This window comes from Falco peregrinus, chromosome 2 (assembly GCF_023634155.1).
Source record: "Falco peregrinus isolate bFalPer1 chromosome 2, bFalPer1.pri, whole genome shotgun sequence".
Lineage (NCBI taxonomy): Eukaryota > Metazoa > Chordata > Aves > Falconiformes > Falconidae > Falco > Falco peregrinus.
Window position 1 is genome coordinate 78029651 of NC_073722.1, and position 21475 is coordinate 78051125.

Consider the following 21475-nt stretch of genomic DNA (forward strand, 5'->3'; position numbering starts at 1 on the left):
GTAATCTAATACTTCAGGGTTGATCTTGCAAATCCAAGTTAACATTTTTAAAAACATTTTCAAGAGAACATTTTGGAAAAAAAACCAAGTCCATGTCTACAAACTCCACAGTTCCCTTCTAAAGCAAACTCGCTAAGAGTTATTCATAATCTTTAAAAATATCTGATTGCTGATTTACAACAATTGGTAGAATACATACTTATTAAAGAGAAGATTCTTAGTTGAATTTGGTCATTTTGCTGGAAAACCTCTCAAGTAATTTCCAACATCGAAATTTGTGAATGCTTATGCTGATATTTGTCAAGTTTCTGACACATCCTAGATGAAACTACAATACTGAATGACCCCCAATGAACTTTTTTTAAAATAAGGAAGCATAGGAAAAATGCATGTCAAAGTGTTCACAGAAAGAAGCAAATACATTTTGCTAGCCCTGCGGTCAGAGCTTACTTACAGAACCTTACTCAAACTCAAAACAAGCAGTGCAGATCTGACCACTCTGTGCATCAAAATTCTTGGAAGGATCATCTTTAGACAGGGAAGGACAATTCATTTTTCATCCAACTTCTTTTCCAGTTTTCAGCCAACTTCTGTCCTACTACGCACAGAACTAAATTCGTAAGGCATCAAAACGTAAAAGCCAGAAAACTGGTTCTTAAGTGCTGCCATTAAAACAGCATCAGATGGAGTCTCCCAAAGTGACAATCTCAACATAAATGACCACCAGGGAATCTGTAGTTCACTGTATGCCAAGTTTTGAACTACAGACAAAAAATCCAGTTAAGACACTCCTTTCCTCATGCAGCCCTCAAGCTCATTTCAGCTGAAGACTTACTTGCTTTCAAAGGAATGAAATGATTTGCTAACTGCATTATTCTGCTTATGGATATTTATGCTAGTTTCAAGTCCTGCTAATCCAGTGTTAAATTTTATAGAACAAAATAGCTGATCAGGCTTACTGGCATTCACTAATTTCCAAATCCTCACCATTTTCTTAGGTGTACTAATAAAAATTTAGAAGCCTTATCTAAAAAAGAATGATGCATCTTGTGCACACACAAACACACCTTGTATGGTTACTTACATACATGATGTGTCAGACAGTTTTTCCAACTCACCTGAAGAAAAAAACACAAAACCAGAACACCCTACTGAGTGAATTCTTGACTTCAAAAATCAGTGTCAAAACTCCCATTGATTTCATTGTGACCGGATTTTCATTTGTGTGCCATGGTCAGAAAGATCCCCTTAATTTGCTCCCAGTAAGACACACCACAATCAGTTTAACTCTAAGGTTTTTTCCCCCACCCACACAGCTTCCATCCAGAATCTGTCCTAGATTTCATACTTAACTCCAGACAGATTTCAGTGTTTCTTTAAACACATTGGAGAAAATTCATGAACAATTCTGCATTTGTTTTGCCAATCCCTTCACACAGATAGGAAGCTCTTCATAAAATAGCAATCGGTACTTTCTCCTTTACAGCCGATCTGCAAAAACATTTGTTAGTGTACTATGGGAACAGTCACTTTTAATCCTAAACAGGCTTCAATACATACTTAGCTACTTTTGTTCTTACCACAAAACCCAAAACAGAAAAAACCACATGAAATCATACTGTATTGAAGGTTTTATTGACGGCTAAATTGCTGTTATTTAAATCAGGCATAGCACTTTAATTCTTATCTAACAGGACTTAAAAGAAACTGGCTGTTAAAGATTTACTTCTGTAAGCCTTTAAGTTGCCGAAGACATACTGTTCTGCACAATTTTAATGCTGCCAGCAAACGACAGCATTCTAGCTGCATAGCTTACATTGTATGCTTTAGTATACAGCAGAGTGATCTTAAAATTTATCACTTTTACCAGTTACACTTTCTTGAATTGCCACAAACAAAAAACCCATATTCTTACCTCTCTGCAATTATGTACAGTATAAAATAAAACTCAAGGTCTGTGGTAGAAATGTGTATGATTTGATCACATACAGAAGACAACATCAAATTTTATGAAATAAATGACTGTTTTCTGAGATTAGACTCCCATTCAAGATTACTTTAACTGACAACGTGACACTTTCCAGAAGCATGGAAAATACATCCAATGGGCCAAATCCTCCTATTTTGCTTCGCTTTATGACTTATGTAGACAAATCTAACGTTGCTGTGTATCCTACACAATCAGATACATGTGGATCACCGTTCACTATCTAGGCTTACTTTGCACTACAGAAGCACTTACATGAAATCTGATAATCTTGATGCATCATAAATACTCATAGAAGCATACATGGCGATATTCACATTATTGTCAAGTGGAAGAAAAAACTGCTGGAAAGGAAATGAACATGCAAATCGGATGTTAAAGAACACAATTAAAAAAAAAAGTCACACTTAAAACTGGGACAGCATGCTATAGAGCCAGAAAGGAGAAGTATTACTCCAAATAACAGTGTGTAGCCTTCAATTTACAACACAAATCTTTACCCAGGGCATAAAAAGAATGCTGGGGCAACCACTGCCCCATGCTAGCAGATTCCTGCAGAAGTCCAGGGAAGAAACAGGTTCTGCAGCAGACCTTCTGATCTCTCTTCAGAGTGATACACAGTGGAATAAACGTAGTTTTTGAAGAAAAGTGACAGTACAGAGATGATGAACTGTGAGCCAAAACCTCTAATTTCCCCTTCCTGATTCCAAATTTTCAAAAGAAATAGACATTTCTAAAAAACCACAACAAAACCAAACAGCCCACAAAGATCCCACTGCTTTTCAAGTAAATTATTCCTCTCCGCTCCGCCTTCCTACAGAGGATTTCGCTGTGAGCAAAAAAATTCTGTGTAACACCAATAATTCATGGATTTGTGGGATGAAGTATTAGCAGCAGTATAAAATACATGTAAGCCACAACCTGTATTTTTCCCTGTTACGCTAGTTAAAATGAAAACAGATGTAATGAAGATCTAGAAAAATCTGAACTATCATTCAAATAAAAGATGTTTAATCTAACTTGTAAATAACAAGCACTCCCCTTTTTTGTGAAGATGCTTCAGACAATAGCTGCCAATCAAAATTGTTATTTATGCAGCATGAACTCCCTGAAAACAACATTGTCAAACATTCAAATTATAAATACAAGACCTCCCGTGCATCGTAAGACAAGCTGAAAATCCTCATAATGTAAACAACACTTAGTTTTCCTAGCTTTTTGTAAGTTACACTGCAAGAAACTGTCCTTTCTCTAACCTAAATCCCAGATTTGAAAAATGTCAAGAGTGGCAGAGAATAGAAATAATTATTGAGCTGCTTGATATCAACGCTGTGGCCACAGAATGATTCCCAGTGTCTACCCAGCATGAAACCTGCCACTACAGCTACTAACATCACTGGCAAAGTTGTTGACAACTGAATGGCTTGATGATTTAATGCTTTTCTCCCCCCATGAAGAAAAAGTGCTTTAGAGCAGTACTGACATCACAGATAAGCTCTAGCAAGGAGGCTTACGTGTACTGCTTGCTGTGTGACTATCTGCAAACACAATGAAAGATCTTCCCCTCAGGAGTACAAGTTATCTTTCAGTAATATTGTTTTATTTATTTTGAATCCCTTCATAAGATCATGGAGAGGCAGCAACATGTAAAATTAAGGCTGGGATGACTTAAGAGCTTTCCCTCTTACAAGCCGTTTTAAAAGTCTGCTGCCCTCATGTCAAACATGCTTTGAATAACTGGAAGAAACAGGTGATTTACAAAGGAAGTCAACTGGTAACTCTGTAGTGACTGAACAGTATGATTTGACAGTGGTCCTTGTTATAGAAGGTTCACTCTGAAACAAAATGAGCGAAGATGAGCAGTTGCACATGAAAGCTTTCCTAGCGAAAGAAACACTTCAAAAATCCATTCCATCCATTAACACAACACTGGCAATGCTCAGTGGCTGTGTTTACAAAGCAAGTTCCACTATGATTATATTGTCCTGTTTCTTTCTCTATTACTCTCTAATTTAACATATTTATACTGTACCATTTCTGGTATATACTTAGAATATGTATAGTGAACAACACTCTTGTAAAATCTGTAAGCGTCACTCAAGAAATCCCCAGAAGATGGCTTCCATGCATAAACTTGCAATTAACTTCTGGAGTCAAGCAAGGATCTTTCAGAAAACCTGGCTCAAAGTATTTTTAGACTTAGACTCAATGGATTCATATAAAAAAGTAACCACCTGCACATCTATCGTTTTCATGAACTATACATGCTCCACAAAGAGAAAGTTAACAGCTGCAACTGGTTTGCTGGGACCACACCAAAAAACGACAAAAGGAAAGAGAAATACAATTTATTATAAAACATGTTGAAATAGCAATGACTTAGCCGACTTACTGCTCTGCTGTTCTAGGCAGAACAAAATGTGACTGAATACTCTCAGGAAAGCCAAAACAAAACTACAGCATAAGTATGTTGCCGCACTAAAATCGCTTTCTCTTGATAATTTCTGGTTTCCAGCTGACAGGATGAGTTTCTTCAGTCTAAAGGGAAGAAAGAGAAATCTCATAAGGATTATTTTTAACTTGAAATTAACTTGTAATTAGGGTTTAGTTGCAAATATTACTCACATTGTATATATACTCTATTTCATACGTAAGACTAATTACCTAATCTACTGCGCAAGTAATTTACTCATATGAAATTTTATACCATCCCACTGTCTGAAGTATGTTACTTGTTCTAGTGGTGGTTGTTGGGTTGGGTTTTTTTCTCCCACAACAAGGATAAAAATCAGGTTGCCAACGGCATTTCAGAAACACTGCAGTGATCAAAGCATAGGAACAGGAATTCCAGAGACAGTCCTTCCAGCGATATCTGTATCAGTATCGGCAGATGTCATAGTCCAGTTTGCCCAATGGCAAAATGGTAAAACTTTCCTTATTCCTTTATATCTAAGAGTTGCTCCGAGTCTAACTCAATGCAAAAATTCCAAGGTTTAAAAAAAAAAATATCCTTACATCCTTTATATTGAAGACATATTCTGATAAACTAATCTACTGTCTTCTCCATTAGTAAATGGATTCAGATTTGAGATTAAGTTTTAAAATAAGCTATTTATTCTGAAGTCTAAAAGCTGTCAAGGCAAATGACTTATCTAGATAATATACAGAAGTACAATAAATCTTTAAAATGTAATCTTTCTGCTAATTCCCATGTTTTAATCAATACAGCTGCACACAGTTCCCTATTGGATTCAAAACGCAATGTACATTACTGTATTAGATTTCTCCACGCCTCATCACACAGGACTTCTGCAGAAGAGTTGACACACCTGGGACTTACTTGTACTATAGTACAGTGTAAAAAATCAGGAATGCAGAAACTAGCTACTGTCCTTTTAACTTCATTACATACACATTGCTTTCAAACTTCAAAAAAATGGATTACACAAGCCTGTGCACATTCCTTGCTGATATGTGTTGTATTTGTTCAAAATGTTTTGATTTCATGAAAATACATTAAAAAGACACTTTGACATACCGCAGTATCATCTTCTTTGTATACTTTTATGGTTTTATCAGCTTCAGCAGTTAGCAATCTGCTTTCTGACTGATCAAAAACACAAGCAAATATTCCAGATTCACTGTCCAAAGAGCCTGGCTGCACAGCTGCATGTACCCTCTGGAAATTGTATCCAGTTCTCCAGTCCCAAAGATGCATAGTACCATTATCAGCTAGAACAAACAAACAAACTTACTTAGTTATTTTAACCAGTTGATTTCTATTGGTTTTCTAAAACAGTATCATGAAAAACTAATTAATACACCAGGAATACATCAGCTATAACATTGATTTAGAATAGCTCAGTACACCCTACAAGTTTTATTATTTTCTACTGGATTTCTTCTTAGTTAAGGCCGATCTTGTTTAAGGCAGTTAATGGAAGCTTCCTCCGAATGTCATCCAATTTTGCATCAGATAACCCAGACAGAGATGACAGACTACATTACAAGGCAAGTGCAGCAAGTTGCTTTGCAGGGACTGCAAGTACTGGCATTCTGTGTATCAAGCTCCCTCTTTGGTAGCTCCACTAAAGCTGAACAGAGGCATCACCCTGTCAAAAAGATTACAGACATTAACGAGTCTGTAATGGGAAATCAGCTTAACGTTTGCAGATGTTCTATTTCAAGTAAAGTTTAAATCACTGCCAGTATTTCTGCTATTGGCATCAGCTACAGGGTATTCGAAGCAATCTGAACTCCATATTCAGAAGGATGTGCTCAATGTAATTTTTCAGGTACAAAACCCAGCAGGCTTCCAAAGCACTACCCAGCCAAATCAGATCTATTAAAAGCTTCTCCACAGCTGCCAGCTAGAAAAGAAATCCAGATATTTCAAGAAAGGTGTTTCTACAGTAAAATACTCTAAGGTAACTTCAACTCATTTTAATTCAGCACCAACTTCTTTGAAGTTGCTGTAGATAGTACAAAGACGTAAAGAGGGGAAAATCAATATTCAAATTTTATTTTTTAAAAAAAGTCTCAAATAATATTACTAAAACGTGAGGGGGTTTTATGCAGAGAAGGAACAAGTTCTTCTAGAGCCTCAACTACCACTAACACAAAACAGTCCTAGAAAGACTTCTGAAAAGTGTCTTCAAAAGACTATAGAAATATGAGCCCAGTCCAGTATTTTGTCAAGTTCTTGTTCTCACTATGAACGTGCCCATTGTCAAATGGAGCTTTATCCAAGTTTTAAAATCAAGGGCTCCCTTTATACATCCTTGAAAACATGACCAGGGTAAGCTGACAATATAAGTTATCTTCTGACTCCTGCTTAGCGCATTCCCACCTTGTTCCACATCCTTACCCTACAGGGCATGCTGTATCCAGTGGGACCAAGAGCACATGGGACCAAATGCACTTCAGTGTTCCAAAGTGTAACTTAACTTTTACTTTTTTTTTTTTTAATGCTCTGGTTACAAACATAGATATGTTTTTCATAAGTATCTGTTGCTGCAAATTCATGGATCTGTCTTAAACTGGTTTATCATGTAAAATGCTGTGAATTGAGTCCCATCCTTGTTTACAACTACCCAAAAGAATAGACAAGCAAAACCAAGAGGTGAAAACTCAGGCTCTGTAAATCATATGGAGCAATACTGTCTAGCCTCCTAATTCACTTGCCTCTGGCTGCCAGAGCTCTCTCAGGACAATCTTGTAATTAAACAACTGGTTTAGGACCTCAGAGATTTGGGTTTAAGCTCCTGATTTAACTCTGTTTTCCCATGCAATCTTGGACCATTTCTCTAGAGCTCAGCTCTTGAGTTGTAAAATTAGCACTTCCTTTTTCCATACTGTTTACTATTTCCTGTTTATAACAGCATCTACATTAAAAACACACTTACCATCTCCCTACTACGTATCACAATGACTTAATGGAAAGATCTGAATGCGGTTGGGATTTCTAGAAGGTACTTTCAAAAAAGCTTGTCACTAAAAAAGGCCTACATACATGCTTTGTCTTATCCAAACAAAACTCTCAGAAACATCACAGATTATAGTTCTAGTAACACATACTTCCAATAAAATATTTTTAATTATGGTGCTTGAGTAACTAATATGAAAAATGCTACCAAAAATTAATCATGATCAGATACAGTAAGCATTCAGGATTCTCCTCCCACCCCCACCACACAGACATGTGACTACAAACTAATAGCTCTAGGACTTTGGGGGCTCACAGGCCACTAGAAATACCCTAACATATCAGATGATTCTTAAATTCTTGAAGCTTTTGAGTGAAAGAATTAAATCCAGGTGTCACAACAGAAAAAAAAAATCTTCCCATAGGCACTGGAGCCAAGTGGTTAGTTTCTTAATTTCAGGACACAAACATACAATGTCACTAAGTAAGCATGGGTTTGATTCACAGAGCCAAAGAAAATTTGGAGATTAGCTATCAATCTTTTAAACACAAAGATAACATCAGAAAAAGTGTGCAAGAAACTTTGAGACAACTGAACCAATGCACTTGTGCTGCATAAAGAACAGGGAAGAGTTCACATTTAAATGGTACAGCAAGCTTTAGCAAGGTGTTCCTATATCCTCTATCCATTCTCACGACATCAGCACATTACTAAGAGAAGCCAAAGAATCAGATGTCTCCCAGGCAGCTTCCAGTTCCCACACAACTCCTGAGGGGACATGAATGATGAAGAGATTCATAGAGGATGGACTCTGCAGCCTTGCGGCAGCAGCCAACTAAGAGGAGGAAACCTCTTCCTTGCAGCACATCACAAGTCCTTTCAAGTGCATTTTTGTGCATGCAGCTCTGACACCCAAGACAGAAGTGGCCCTACTCACTATGAAATGACATTGTATGCTGTAGCAGGATTATAGGCCCAGATAAAGGAAAGCTCAGTGAACATCTTCGTCCAAGGACCTCCAGCCATACATACACAGAGTGAGAGGGGAAATAGGAACATATACTTCTCATTTTTACCTCCTGAGACCAGAACACCATCAGAATTTACAGCCAGCGTGTTGATAATAGCATTGTGACCAGAGAGGTTCTGAATGAAGTTTCCATCTGGGAACTTCCACTGCTTAATATTATCTGGAGAACCAGATGCAAACGTGTAACTGAAAGAAAATAAGCACAGTATATTAAAGTTCAAAATAGCTGTAGAAATGGCAAACATCCTTCATTGAAACTACTGTTAAAACTAGTTTCAAAGTTACTTAATACTAAAACTGCTTTTCTGACATTTTCACTTCACATAAAATGAAGCAATTTTATGAAAGTCATGAATTACCTATTTCTGTTTCCTTTCTGTTCCACAGACTAGCTAAATAGAAATCCTATGCCATATAGGATTTTTAATATGCAAACAAATATTAAATATGCACATTAATTTCTTGTCAGTTGTTATTCTGGCAAATTTTCAGGGCATTATCAGCAAAGGTATCACAAAAAAAGCAAACCCCAAACAAAAAAAAACAGTATTAGCTAGTCTTCCAAAACTACACAGCCAAAGAACTGCAAAAAAAATGAACTAAAAGATAATTTGTTACTGAGTTACCTTGTAATAATCAAATCCCTCATTTTAACATATGCAAGCAGTTACAAAGGTTATTTAGGTGGCACATGCAAAAGACTGTAAGAATACTTTCAACCGTCAAAATGTCTAAGCAATTTGCTGACTACTTAATAGATCCTTGAATTAAAAAAAATAATAGTACAAAATACTGAAATATTACAATATAGAAATTGCAAAATATAAAAAAAGTCTAGGCTGACAGTTGCTACTGCTTGATAAGAACACTTGAAGTTTATTTTCAAACAGGTATGACAGATGAAACAAACCAGATTTTTTTTTCAGCATATAAATAAAACTAGGACATTTCTCTACTATAGCTAACAAGCATATCACAAGATTTTTACAGTTTTTCAAGCACACAGATTGGATCAGAATTTATTCATATCAAAGATTTTGAATTTATGCACTAACAAAATTTAATTTTAAAATACTAAAAGTGCAGAAGTATTGCAGTTCTATGTGAATTCCTTTTCTACATTGTTTTCATGGGGATTTATCTGAACAAGCACCAGTTAATGCATCAAAATGTAGCATCTAAATTCAGAGCACTTCCATCAACACCTGCTTCAAAGATTAAATATTCACAAGAAATTTAAGGCCAGTTATATTGCAATGTCTTGTGCAGTGAACCACATTCAATAAAAATCCCTTACTTTTTCACATTATTATGCCCCACCATTCTAAATCATCACTGACATTGGCTTTGCTGTCACACCCAACGCTCCGAACTGTGAAAGTGTAAAACAATGAGGAAGACTTACTGTCTTGGATGTAGCACTACTGCTCTTACAGATTTCTTGTGATTTGTTAAAGTAACACGAGTTTTTCCTGCCACTAAATCCCAGAGCCGTATGGTAGTATCATGACTGCCTACAATGAAAAGAAAATAAAAAACTAGTAGAAATCACCATATCAATTTATCACCATTAATTTAACAAGGCAACCAAAACTTTATATGCAATAGAGAAAAATATTATGCTTGTTATAAAAATATGATATTAACACCACCTCAGATGAGAAAGATGCTGTGTTGTAATAGTCTTTTTATACAGTTTGAAATTCAACAACTAAGTAGTTACGCAGAGGGAAAGATGATGCACTTTGTATTTAACCATGGTACTGGACTCTTCTTAACTGAACTAGGAGAACTGTGAAATAGCACAGAAAATGCAAGTCTCAATACATATTAAACAAAACCCGTAAACACCAGCAACAAAGGCAGTGCAGAAGAACATTCAAACAATGCGTAGCTACATTTGCTTAAACATACCAGCAATACTATGAAATAACCATTGCATGGCCCATTTTAAGTAGAAAACTAGTAAGTGAAATTGAGTAAATTAACAAAATCATCATGAACCTCACAATTACTGAAAAAATACATTAATGATTAGGTTTTTCAATTACTTGTGAAGCCATGCCCGCTATACCTGTAATAATTTGTGGTTCTGCAGCTTGGCACTTCACTGTTGCTACCGCATTTGTGTGTCCTGATAGTGTGTGCACACTGGCTTTCGTCCTTACATCCCAAATCTATGAATTCAAAGTCAGTCAGTCAGTCAGGGGTCAGTAACAGGTGCATATTCAACTTACTTTAGGCACTATTATTGTTTATAATTTATACATTTAGGCTGTATTTTTCATCCAACAATTCACCACACAACTGCCTCAGCTGGCAAATTTCAAGGGGAGCAAAGAGCCTGGCACTGAATTTCCAGACATACAAGTAACAAATTCACCATAAGAACCATACCATCTTCTAAATACTAAGTGATCCTATATATACACTATGTAGTCTACCTACTAAATTAAGAAATAAAACATCCTGAATTGATGCATTTTTGTGTATTTGCGATTCAGTTTTATCAACAATGGAAGACAAAGCTAACATAAATGATCTTAGGATTTTCATTTTGATTCATGTTAACATTTGGTAAGTATTCACTTTTACAAATGGAAGACATTGAAACAGAATGACATATTAAGATGTTAAAAGGTAACAATGCTATACTTACTCGCGCTGTTGAATCTCTGCTGCACGTTACCAGTACATCTATTGTTGGATGCAAGTCTAAACCATAGACAGCACTTAGATGACCATGGTAATGCCTGATAACCTAGATGAACAAAACACACACTAAACTGGATATTTGAAAGAACATTCAAAATGCTTTTTATATTTGCCACTATCAATGAATTCAAATAAAAGAAATGACAACTTACCTTATTGTATTCAAGATCCCAGCATTTCACTTGTTTATCTTCTCCACAAGAGAAGAGGTATGGACTTCTTGCACTTACTATCACCCCTCGTACAGTACTGATGTGTCCCGTCAAAGACAATTTCAATTTGCCACTAGCGAGGTCCCAAATCTGCACCAAAATAGGTATTTTGAGGTAGACAGGTAAAAGCTACACAGTGATAGTCTGGGTAAAGAGCCCAGAGAAAATGCAGCAGGATCAGTTACAAGTTTAAAATTACAATAACAAACATTTGATCTCCGGCTCTTGCCATGTAGTAAGTGAAATCTCAAAAAGTATCAACAAATCCTTTATGACTAGGCAATAAAATAATACAGGTAGTAAAAATGTTCCGCAGTTCATTATTCTGCAAGCACTAACCAAGAATTTGTTTCCAAGGGCTGAAGACTTTTTTTTAAATAAAAAGAACACAAAAAACACCAAGCCCCCACAAACTTTGTCAGTGATTTCTTCAAACCTCTTACCTTTATGGTTCTGTCAGCAGAGCCAGTTACAAACCACTGATTTCCTGGTTCTACTGCAATACATCTCACCCAGCCCAGGTGACCACTGATAACCTTTAGAAAAAACAAACATTTTTCTAAAACTGAAATAATACACATACATCTGTTAATATAATTTTCATTCTCCAACACTGTAACAATATGTTAGTATTCAGCAAGAAATGCATAGTTCCCAAGAAGTCATACATGAAATTAGCTCTGAAAAGGGCTTGATTTCTACTTTAGCTAAATGAAGAGACTACTGGAAATTTACACGTCATACACCAGACTTGGGGAACTTGCAATACAGAAAGACCCTGCTCCTATAAGTAACGTTTTCAAACCCTTCTGAAGTCTGTAACAATGTGGCTCAACTCTTGAGGCTTTGCAGAGAAAGACTGTATTCAGGCACAAGTTCCTTACGCTGCTGTATAATGCTTATACAAAAATAAAGAGCAATTATATAAAATCTGGGCTATTAAATCCCATTGCCATATAATAAATAAAACAACACCACCTCCTTTTCCCCAAATAAGGGGTAATATGAGTTATGTCAGAAACTTTCTGATAACAAAACACTGCAGACTGATCTCACAAGAAAAGCTCTACCAATACAGAAAGACTGCTGCATGCAAGTCATGTTTCTCTAATCTCTCTGAAGTCAGACAACCAAAATCAAAACCTGTATTTGGTTTCACTTGATGTCATATGACACATACCGTACCACAGCTCATTTCAAAAGATCTAAAAAGCACAAAAGTCCTTAGGCAGAAATACTCTGGAAAGCTAAAGTGGATTCTTCTGACCAGATGAGACCACAGCCACACAGATTTTAGATAGTGGTCTAATTTCTTCCTAGTCTAGGAACAGAAACAGGCATTTCCATAGGAGAAATCAATGAAATAATTAATTCAAACTATTTTAAGTCCCCATCTGTCATAAATTACTTCAAGCTTAGGAAGACCAGTTAAAATGCAGATGTTAAGTAACAGATGAAACCCACATTTGCTGTTCCAGCTATGCTTCCATTTCCAAATTGCTAGAGCAAGCTTTGTCCTGTTGAGCAAGGATATTGACAGCAAACCTCCACTAAAACTAAACAGTTTTTAAACAAATGTAGAATTAGTACAGTGACTTAAATGATATTTACAGTCTCTCTCCAAAAAAAAAAGTGCTCCTAACAAGTACACATTTTTCATTTGTTTACCTTAAAACTCTCAGAAGTTCACTCCAGTGCCATTTTATTCAAATGGCATTTGCCTTAATTTTTATAGAGCACATTCCAATACTGCTTTATTTAGAAAATCTATATATTCCTTTGAGGTCAAGAGTTTCTTTGAAAAATTACTTTTCGAGGTTAGCCTTAATACCTACACATAGTGCTAGATTTAGATTCAACAGTGTTAAAACAATACACTTCTGATACTAGAGCATGAGATTTTTAAATATCAAGGAAGGGTGAATATTATCTTAGGAATGTTAGGCTTTCTCAAAGTATGAAGTTGCTTAAATTTCAAAGTAAGAATCAGCTCCTTAGAAAAAAAACCAACATACACATTCAAACAGTTGCCACCTGAAGTTAAAAGATACATATGCTTTCAACAGATATATATGCTTAAGAGACTTTCCCCTTCAACTTAGCTACCTTGCCATACTCATCACCAAAACATTTAAAGATGACATGAGATTTTGTAGGAATGGCTATTATTATTCCCAAGAAAATTAAAAGGTAAGTTAGACTAATTCAAAAACAAGACTAGAAGTTGAGCAAGCTAAACTGCAGACATAATTTCCAATTAAAAGTATTCAGCTGTTCTTCCCCATTTTCATCACAAGCAAAAGAAGTCTGGCTGATTCAGACACTGACTGCCTTTAAGTGTTTTTGGAGACAATTTCATTACACTAATGTTGCTAGAGTACTACTTTAACACATTACTAGTTTCAAATTTTGCACCTTGTCTTTAGGTTCCTCTACCAAAGAATCTGACTAGAAAGGAAAAAACCAAACTCTGTAACAGATTTATCATAATACAGCTGCACCTATGTAAACAAAAGTGTAAAATTAATAATATTCACAAAATAATTTAGTAAGTAGAAAGAAAAATATGTGTAATCTAATCTCTGCTATTTAAGGGGCGAGTGTTGCAATCACTTTTCATTTGATTTCATTTTTGAGAATGAGAAGAAAAATTATGCTTTGAAGTCTTTATAAAACATAAAATGTTAATTTACTTTTACATGCACATTCACGCAATACATTTGTAACTTACTCTGTACAGTTTCCAAGGTGGATGCCACTGAGGTTTGGGCATGGTTGGAGCCTTCTTTGCCATTAACGCAGAATTTTTGTTTCCACCAGCTTCCACCATAGCCTGTAAATTAAAAGGAAGGTTACTCTTACGCTTTGTAACTCATCTCATTGTTTAAAATCTAAAGCCTCTTCACTCTGACATCGCAACACAGATTAAATTTAGCCAAGCAACACACAACGCACAAATTAATCCTGAAGCAATGTGAACACTACCACATTAGATGTGCAACAAACTCACCACAGACACCCCAGGAGGCTGCGAACGCTCAGATATTCCAGCATGTCTGTAAATATCACCCACACCAGCAGCTGTCCGATTTGCATCCAACCTACATTGAATGAAAATAGTTGATGAATTGGAATCAACTTTCTTTACCAAGTGATACAGTGTCACAGGGCTGCATTCAGTCAAATATTGCACACCTCCAAGGATGGAGACTCCACAACCTCTCTGAGCAACCTGTTCCAGTGCTGACCATTTCAAGGTAAAAGACGCCCACAAACAAAGCCTCACTTTCTTTTCTTTTCTATCTAAAGAGAATTTCCCTTGTTCCAAGTTCTGCCCATTGCCTCACATGACATCCAAGGGAAAAAAAAAAAAAGCGTACAGAAAAATTATGCCTGGCCACACTAAAAGTAGTTTCTTTAAACATTTTATAAAACATTCAGAATACACAAAAGTAGCTCTTATCCTGACTTCTGTGTTCTGCCTTGAAATTCCCATATATAACAGAAGTGTTAAGGAAGTAACAAAGCAGTACCTGGACTGAGAAGCAGGAAGCGCTACAGCTAAGGACTGTGCTGCAGATTCACTAGGCATCCTCTGGACCTTAGTATCTGCTGTCAGAGCCACACCTTGGAAAAAAAAATAACACAGCAAAAGCAAAGACAACTCTTTAAAAAAAAAATAATCCAGAAAAGTTTGTTATACAGACACACATATATACATACATCTGCAAACAAGGGCTTGTCATGCTCCTGTAATATTAAATCCCACCATTCAACGACACTGCTCTTCACATGCAAGTCAAATGATCACAATTTTTATTTTGGCCCAAATCCTTTCCAGCTTGATTCTACTACACATGTAGGTACACAATTTCTAGAGTAGAAAACAGTAGGATTCTGTCATTGGAAACTAAAAAAGTCTTAAGTAGAAGCAGCATCCATCTTCCTACCCAGCTTCAACTACTATGGAAATCAAAACATTGCAGCAATAAACATGATCTTGAGAAGCATTTGCTAACTTAGGTCCTTTAGTGCTGTTTATTATGCCATGCCTATGTGGCGGTTGGCATCGTGCAGTGGTGTCTGAACTACAAAAGGTTCAGTCCTACTGAAGTGAGAATTTCAGACTACAACTTACGATTTATAACCTCATCCTAAGAACAGCAGATCACTTTTTTTTAATTTAAAAACTCTTTGTTTTTATTTTTTAAATAAGTTTTGGTACAGACTAGTGAATTTCTCCTATTTCTCTATTTCTTTTCCTAACCAAAGTTCTGGCAAAAACAGTATTTGGGACAGATGCTCAGGTTAAAACAAGAAACAACAAAATAAATCTAATTTTTTAACCCTGACATATCTTGATTCTATTACAGGAACACTGAACTTGATGAAACCTCTGTTTTGTCAGCAGAAGCCCTGACCCCGCAGCTAGAGGCAACTATGCACATTTTTTTAATGGCTAAGGGTCCACTGAAGACTCATATTTGCTATCTCAGAAATCACACCACAACAGATTTTTCACTATACTTGTAATAAACTTAAGCACTAACAGTAAAAGATCAGCAGCTAAGACTGAACTGCCAAAAGAACAGAGCAGGACTGATCAATACCAGTGACAATTAGTAATGGCCCATGTAACAACACAGAAATGTAGCCCTTCCAAGCACGGACAAAACAAAATGACACTAAAATTATTAGACCCTAATGTCTCTTTCTCAGAACAAGGTAGTAATACCTATAGCTTTCTGCTCTGGTGATGAAAAGCAGGATACATCCCCTCTTGTTATTCAATTTCCTTCAAGCTAGACAACGCCCACATTTGTTCACAACAAAATTCTAAGAGCAGCTCCTGCCACAATACTGGAGGCAGCAGAGACCTGTGGGTCCCTGCAAGTTCTCCAAGAGGCACAATATCAGAGAGGAGATTTTTAGAACATTTTTGTGATGATACCACAGCCAATGAAATCTCACGTAAATTAATTACCATCTCACAGCAAGCTCACATCCACTGAGGCTTAGTGAGAAGACACTGCATCTGCACCTAAACCCTCCTCCTACCTCCTATCCCAGAACACTCATCAGCCACCAAACTCTGTGCCTCAGTACTATGAAAGACCTGAATGGCATTTCCCACTACTATCAGGTATAGATTCACAGCAACAAGAAGACTGCTCCTGCTAGGATGGAGGATGCCTTCTTCTTACAGGAAGCAAAAAAACCCTAGAAAACACTCACAGAATTTTACTTACCAGGCCCAGGTGGGTATGGATGTGTACCAGTTATCATATACTCAAGTTCTTGTCCTAAAGAACAAAATGTTGTATTAATAATTACACTCTATACTGTACTGTAAATTATGTGCTTAAACAGGAAATAAACAGAGCAGGTCATATACATAGCAGAAGCCACCACTTCTAAAGCATTGCACTCAGGCATTTCTTATTTTCATTAATTTGTTCTGGTTATCTCAGTTTTCTAAAACTCAACAGTAAAAAAACATTTTTAAAATGGTGAGGCTACCTCTTACCAAGAGGGCCTCTCGAGAAAAATCCCCATACGGACTTCTGAAGTAAGTATAGCAGAAAAGGATCCATGTACACAAATAGCACACATGTCTGAAAGGTAAGCTAGTCATAACAACTGACTGTTTTACCAGGAAAGGAAAAGGTTCTTTTCTTAGAAGAATTTAATTATCTCTCAACATCTTTCACTTTCAGAATACTTCCAGATAAAGTAATATGAGAAAAAAAAAATCTCAACCAAAATAAGGCAACATTTGGCACTCTTTAGAAGAGATGTTTCCATATGGGATCTACCTAACATGTCCACATTTTATATATAACCAAATATAGACTGAAAAAAACATGCAGATTTAAAACAAAGGTTTTCTGGTTTAATAACTGCACAGCAAAAGCAAGTCTGAAAAGATTCTATGAAACAAAATGAAAAACTTAAAACAACAGAAGAACTTGTCCTCGACCATCATGAACTTGTAAAAACGAGAAATACATCACTCATCTCTTTCTAGCACTTAAGTATAGCGCATATTCATGTTATCATACAAATTACTCTTTCAACTAATGAATTACTATAAAAATTCCACAGCATGCTATCACTACTTTGTTAAAACCAACTTCCTCCTTGTTTTGAATCACTTACCTCCTATGGACCTAAGCCAGAAAAAATACCAAACAATCAAAAAAATGTATTTTGATTTCCATATTTATGTCCAGTAGATCGAGAATGGACTGCACTCTTCAGATTCTACACCAGTGAGACTGTTCCAAAAAAAAAACTTAAGGACAAATATACCTCTAAGAGCAAACTAACCTTGATTTCCAGAATACTGTTTGTGTCCATAGGGATCCCCAGTGTTTGGGCCTCCTTTCTCTCTCAAGTTTTCCTTAAGAGTAGGCATGTGTAACACTGAGCCATACTCTGTACGCAGCTTGACTGCCATCTTTACTTTGTGACTGTTGGAAGACATAACCATAATCCTGATTAAGTTTTGAAATATTTTAAAGGAGGTTTTATATCACATACTTTACAACTCTAATATTTTTCTTACCTGAAGACTATCCTGTTAACTCTATAGAAACATCTGAACTTTTGCCTTGGATGGAGCAATCACTAACATAGTTTAAAACTTCACTGAGTGCAGTACTTACCTTTCTTCATCTAACGGGATAGGCTTGGCATTATCAGCTACAAACATATCATGGGTTCTTTTCAGAGATCTGAACACAAGCGTGTGCACAGAATGCTTCTGCACTTCCTAAAATAAAGAAAAGAATATTTAAATACATTTGGACACAATTAAATGAAAAATTGAAAACTGAAACATAAATTTTACTGAGCTGCAATTTCAGACTTCAGTACTGTTAGATGACATAGCACTATTTAGTTAACAGAAAACACCACTCTTCTTGAAAACTAAAAAAATGTTATGCGTTAATTGTTCTAATGCAATATTTACTCAAAATAACACTCCCTTTCTTGGAAACTGCCAGGACTTTGAAAAGCAAGACAAAAACTTTGATCAAACTTTCTGCACTGGCATCTACATGACAAATCCATGAGCGTGCAAGCTTTTTCCCCTCAACCTTTCCAGTTCTGTTTTTCTATGTAGACAATAAAGTAACCAATTCTGAAAACACTCCTGTAAATTTTACTTCACTACCACCATAAAAAGAGCAAGGGCAATCATCAGCTTCTGTGCACAGTGCCACTTTACATAAGCACAGCACAGTTTGGGATCAAACTTGACAAAACTGGTCTTCCTTTTATAATTTCTGTTTGTTACTATAAGCAAAAACACACTTAAAATCCCATTCAGGAACTAAAAAGCAAAATTAAAAACCTATTAACTTATATAGAACATTTGCTTATAAACAGCACGATTTATTTTGTTATTACTATCTTCCTCCCAACAGACAAAAAAGAAATCATTAGAAAGCTGACCCTCCTTGCTTAGGGACAAAGCCAGAACTCTCTGCATGACTGTACATCTCTTTTGGCACTGGGTATCACTCAACTGCCCAGCCTTCAAGATTCATTACACAGATGCTTTCCCTGTTAAACCCTCTAAGCTCAGTTTTCCTGCCCTGGAAGTCGTTTCTCTGCTCACTGACCCATTTTGCAGTGGCTGTCACCCTCTTAACTCTGCAGCACCTACACAAAGGTTTTTGCCCTGGCTCAGCGAGCTCCTGCAAGGTCCAGGTATTAAGTGAAAAAAACCCCCAACCAACATTTGGAGTTGAGTTAGGAATTTTATACATCTGAAGAAAGAGATAAAAATTACAGCAGCTAATTACTGCTGAATAGTAATTAGCAGCTGTTGAAATCACCACAATGGTAGTAGTTAACACAGTGGCTCCCCAATAGGGAAGAAGCATCTACAAGTATTTTTTGACAGATGCTCTTCTGCAAAAAAACACTAATAACGTTGCATGGGGCAGCAGCCTTTGCATCTTCTTACATACTCCTGCCAACACCACCTGCTTTTCGACATGCATTATATTCACCCCATGGACTATAAAACAGGCGGCCTTCTGCCCAGCTTCACTTCTAAGCCCTCCCCAAAAAAGCGGCCTTTTCACTGCCTAGCTGACAAAGCCAGTAAGCCACCGGAGGCTGGGCAGCACAGCATCACTTCCCCAGAGCCCAGCACCAATTCTGCACCCGGTAATCGGTCTGGCAAAGCAACACGGCTGCCTGCTCCTGCCCCGGACCCACGGAGTGCCACAACCCGCACCACGGCCACCCGAGGCAGAGCCCGCAGCCCTCACCCCGCCGAGAAACGCCCCTCTCGCCTCCTGCGGGCCATTCGCTGCCCCCGCGGCGGGGCGGGGGGGAGGACTAGGAAGATCTATCCCCACAGCGGCGCTTTCGCACCGAGGGGGATGCCAGGGTGGGGACGCGGCCCGGCGCCCCGCACACGCCTCCCCCCCGCCCGGCCCCCTCACGGCCCCAAACCGCCCCGCTGCCCCAGCCGCGCTCCCCAGTCTCTCCCAGGGCGCCCCCGGCCCTCACCTCCACCATGGCGCCGGCCAACCCCACCGCCACGGCGCTGCCCCGTCCGCTATGGAGCCGCTTCCGGCGCCTGCCCCGCGCCGCACCGGAAGTGACGCATGGCGGGAGCGCGCAAGGGGCGGGCAGTGAAGGCGGATGGGGCGGGGCTTACGCCCCCCCTCCCCCCCCTGCGGCGGGCGGAGGCCCGAGGGTTCGATCCCCGCCGGCGCCGTCCGAGCGTGCGGCGGCGGGCGGGACCCCGCGGCGGGCGAGTCCGTGGGAGGGCTGCAGTGCCGGGCAGCGGCCGGGAGAGCGCAATGTTCAGCTGTGCGAAAGGCTCCCGGTGTTTCACCGCACCTGGCGCGGAGCGGTGAGGGGCGGGTGCGGTGCCTGCAGTGGCTCCCCGCGCTGAGGGGCGCAACGTGCGCTGCGCGGCCTGACTGCAGAAATCCTCGGCCTCCGCAGCTGCAGCTTCCAAGTGGTGTAGTCTCTGCGAGTTGTCAGGGATAAAGCCTGTTCGGGGAGCCACACAAAGCATGTGTGGGCAAGAAAATAGTCCCAGGCCTGAAACACCACCTCTGAACGAAAGAAAGGGGCATGATGTGGGTGCAGGATGCTGGCTAGCCCTCATGGTCGGGCTTTTGGAAAAAGGATCTTTAGTTGTAGTCCGCAGGACCTCCTTTTGATGGAGACACATGTGAAGGAGCCAGCAAGCCCTGCCCTGGTGCCAGGGTGTGCCTTGTGACCGAGAAGAGCATGTAGGGCCTTTCCAAACACATCCCAACACACCAGCTGATCCGTCACTTGCCTCAGTAAGCAGAATAACCAGATGCACACATACAAACTGCTCCCCTGCCATACCTGCTCTCCCCTCCTTGCCAAAGGCAGCACCTGGCTGGCACATGAGCTGCAGCCTCACAGCCACCTCACCCCATCACCCATGCCATGCCCACCCCACCACGGAACAGGCTGCAAGCTGGTTTGGGCTAAAAGTTATCCAGCACAACATCAATTGCTTCAAACCCATACTCTTTTATTTACTACAGGATAACATTAGCCTGGGATTATTTCTGGCACATAAATCGCCTGCATGGTGTAATGGCCATCCCTTTTCTGGAGCTGATGCATCCTTCCTGGTGGCTGCACTGGCTGAACCATACCTAGTTATTTAAGATGCAGTGGTAACCAGGACTGCATTTTGCCACTATCCAAACTAGCCGGCTGCAACAAGGCTTTTACCATCCCAGGTTAACTTCCATAAGCAGCTCCCACACCTTGCCCCAGCACAGCCACCGACCCCCCACAAGGTTTCAACAGTTCATCTGCTGTCCGGGATGTTTCTTCAGCCCACCCTGCTTCTTGCCTCTGCTGTATCCAGGGTCTTCCTTCTCCAGGCTCCTCTCCCAGCCAGCCTCTTCTCATCCAGGCCCTCTCCTACATCCTGGACACTCTCTCCCCTCCCTCTGCTTCTTCCAGGTGCCTCTCTCTCTACCCAGTGCTCCTCTTCACAAGGTCCTTCCCCTCCCTCCCCCTTAGAGCTATTTAACTACTCAGCAGAACCAGCCACAGCTGCACCTTGTCCACATCAGCCAGC

The 21475-nt window shown here is 38.9% G+C and overlaps 1 protein-coding gene across 1 annotated transcript; it reads right to left on the bottom strand.

Annotated features, from left to right (window-relative positions):
- Positions 1-1619: 1619 nt before the first annotated feature.
- Positions 1620-20008, bottom strand: PLRG1 (pleiotropic regulator 1). Its single transcript, XM_055796448.1, has 15 exons — positions 19903-20008; positions 18039-18145; positions 17701-17843; positions 16620-16673; positions 14904-14997; positions 14381-14471; positions 14102-14203; positions 11814-11906; positions 11311-11460; positions 11103-11204; positions 10518-10620; positions 9849-9957; positions 8490-8629; positions 5526-5719; positions 1620-4525 (listed from the first exon to the last, which is right to left on the bottom strand). Exons 1-15 carry the CDS (start codon positions 19909-19911, stop codon positions 4466-4468), a joined length of 1551 nt encoding a protein of 516 aa, XP_055652423.1. The 5' UTR covers positions 19912-20008; the 3' UTR covers positions 1620-4465.
- Between the last annotated feature and the right edge of the window lie 1467 nt (positions 20009-21475).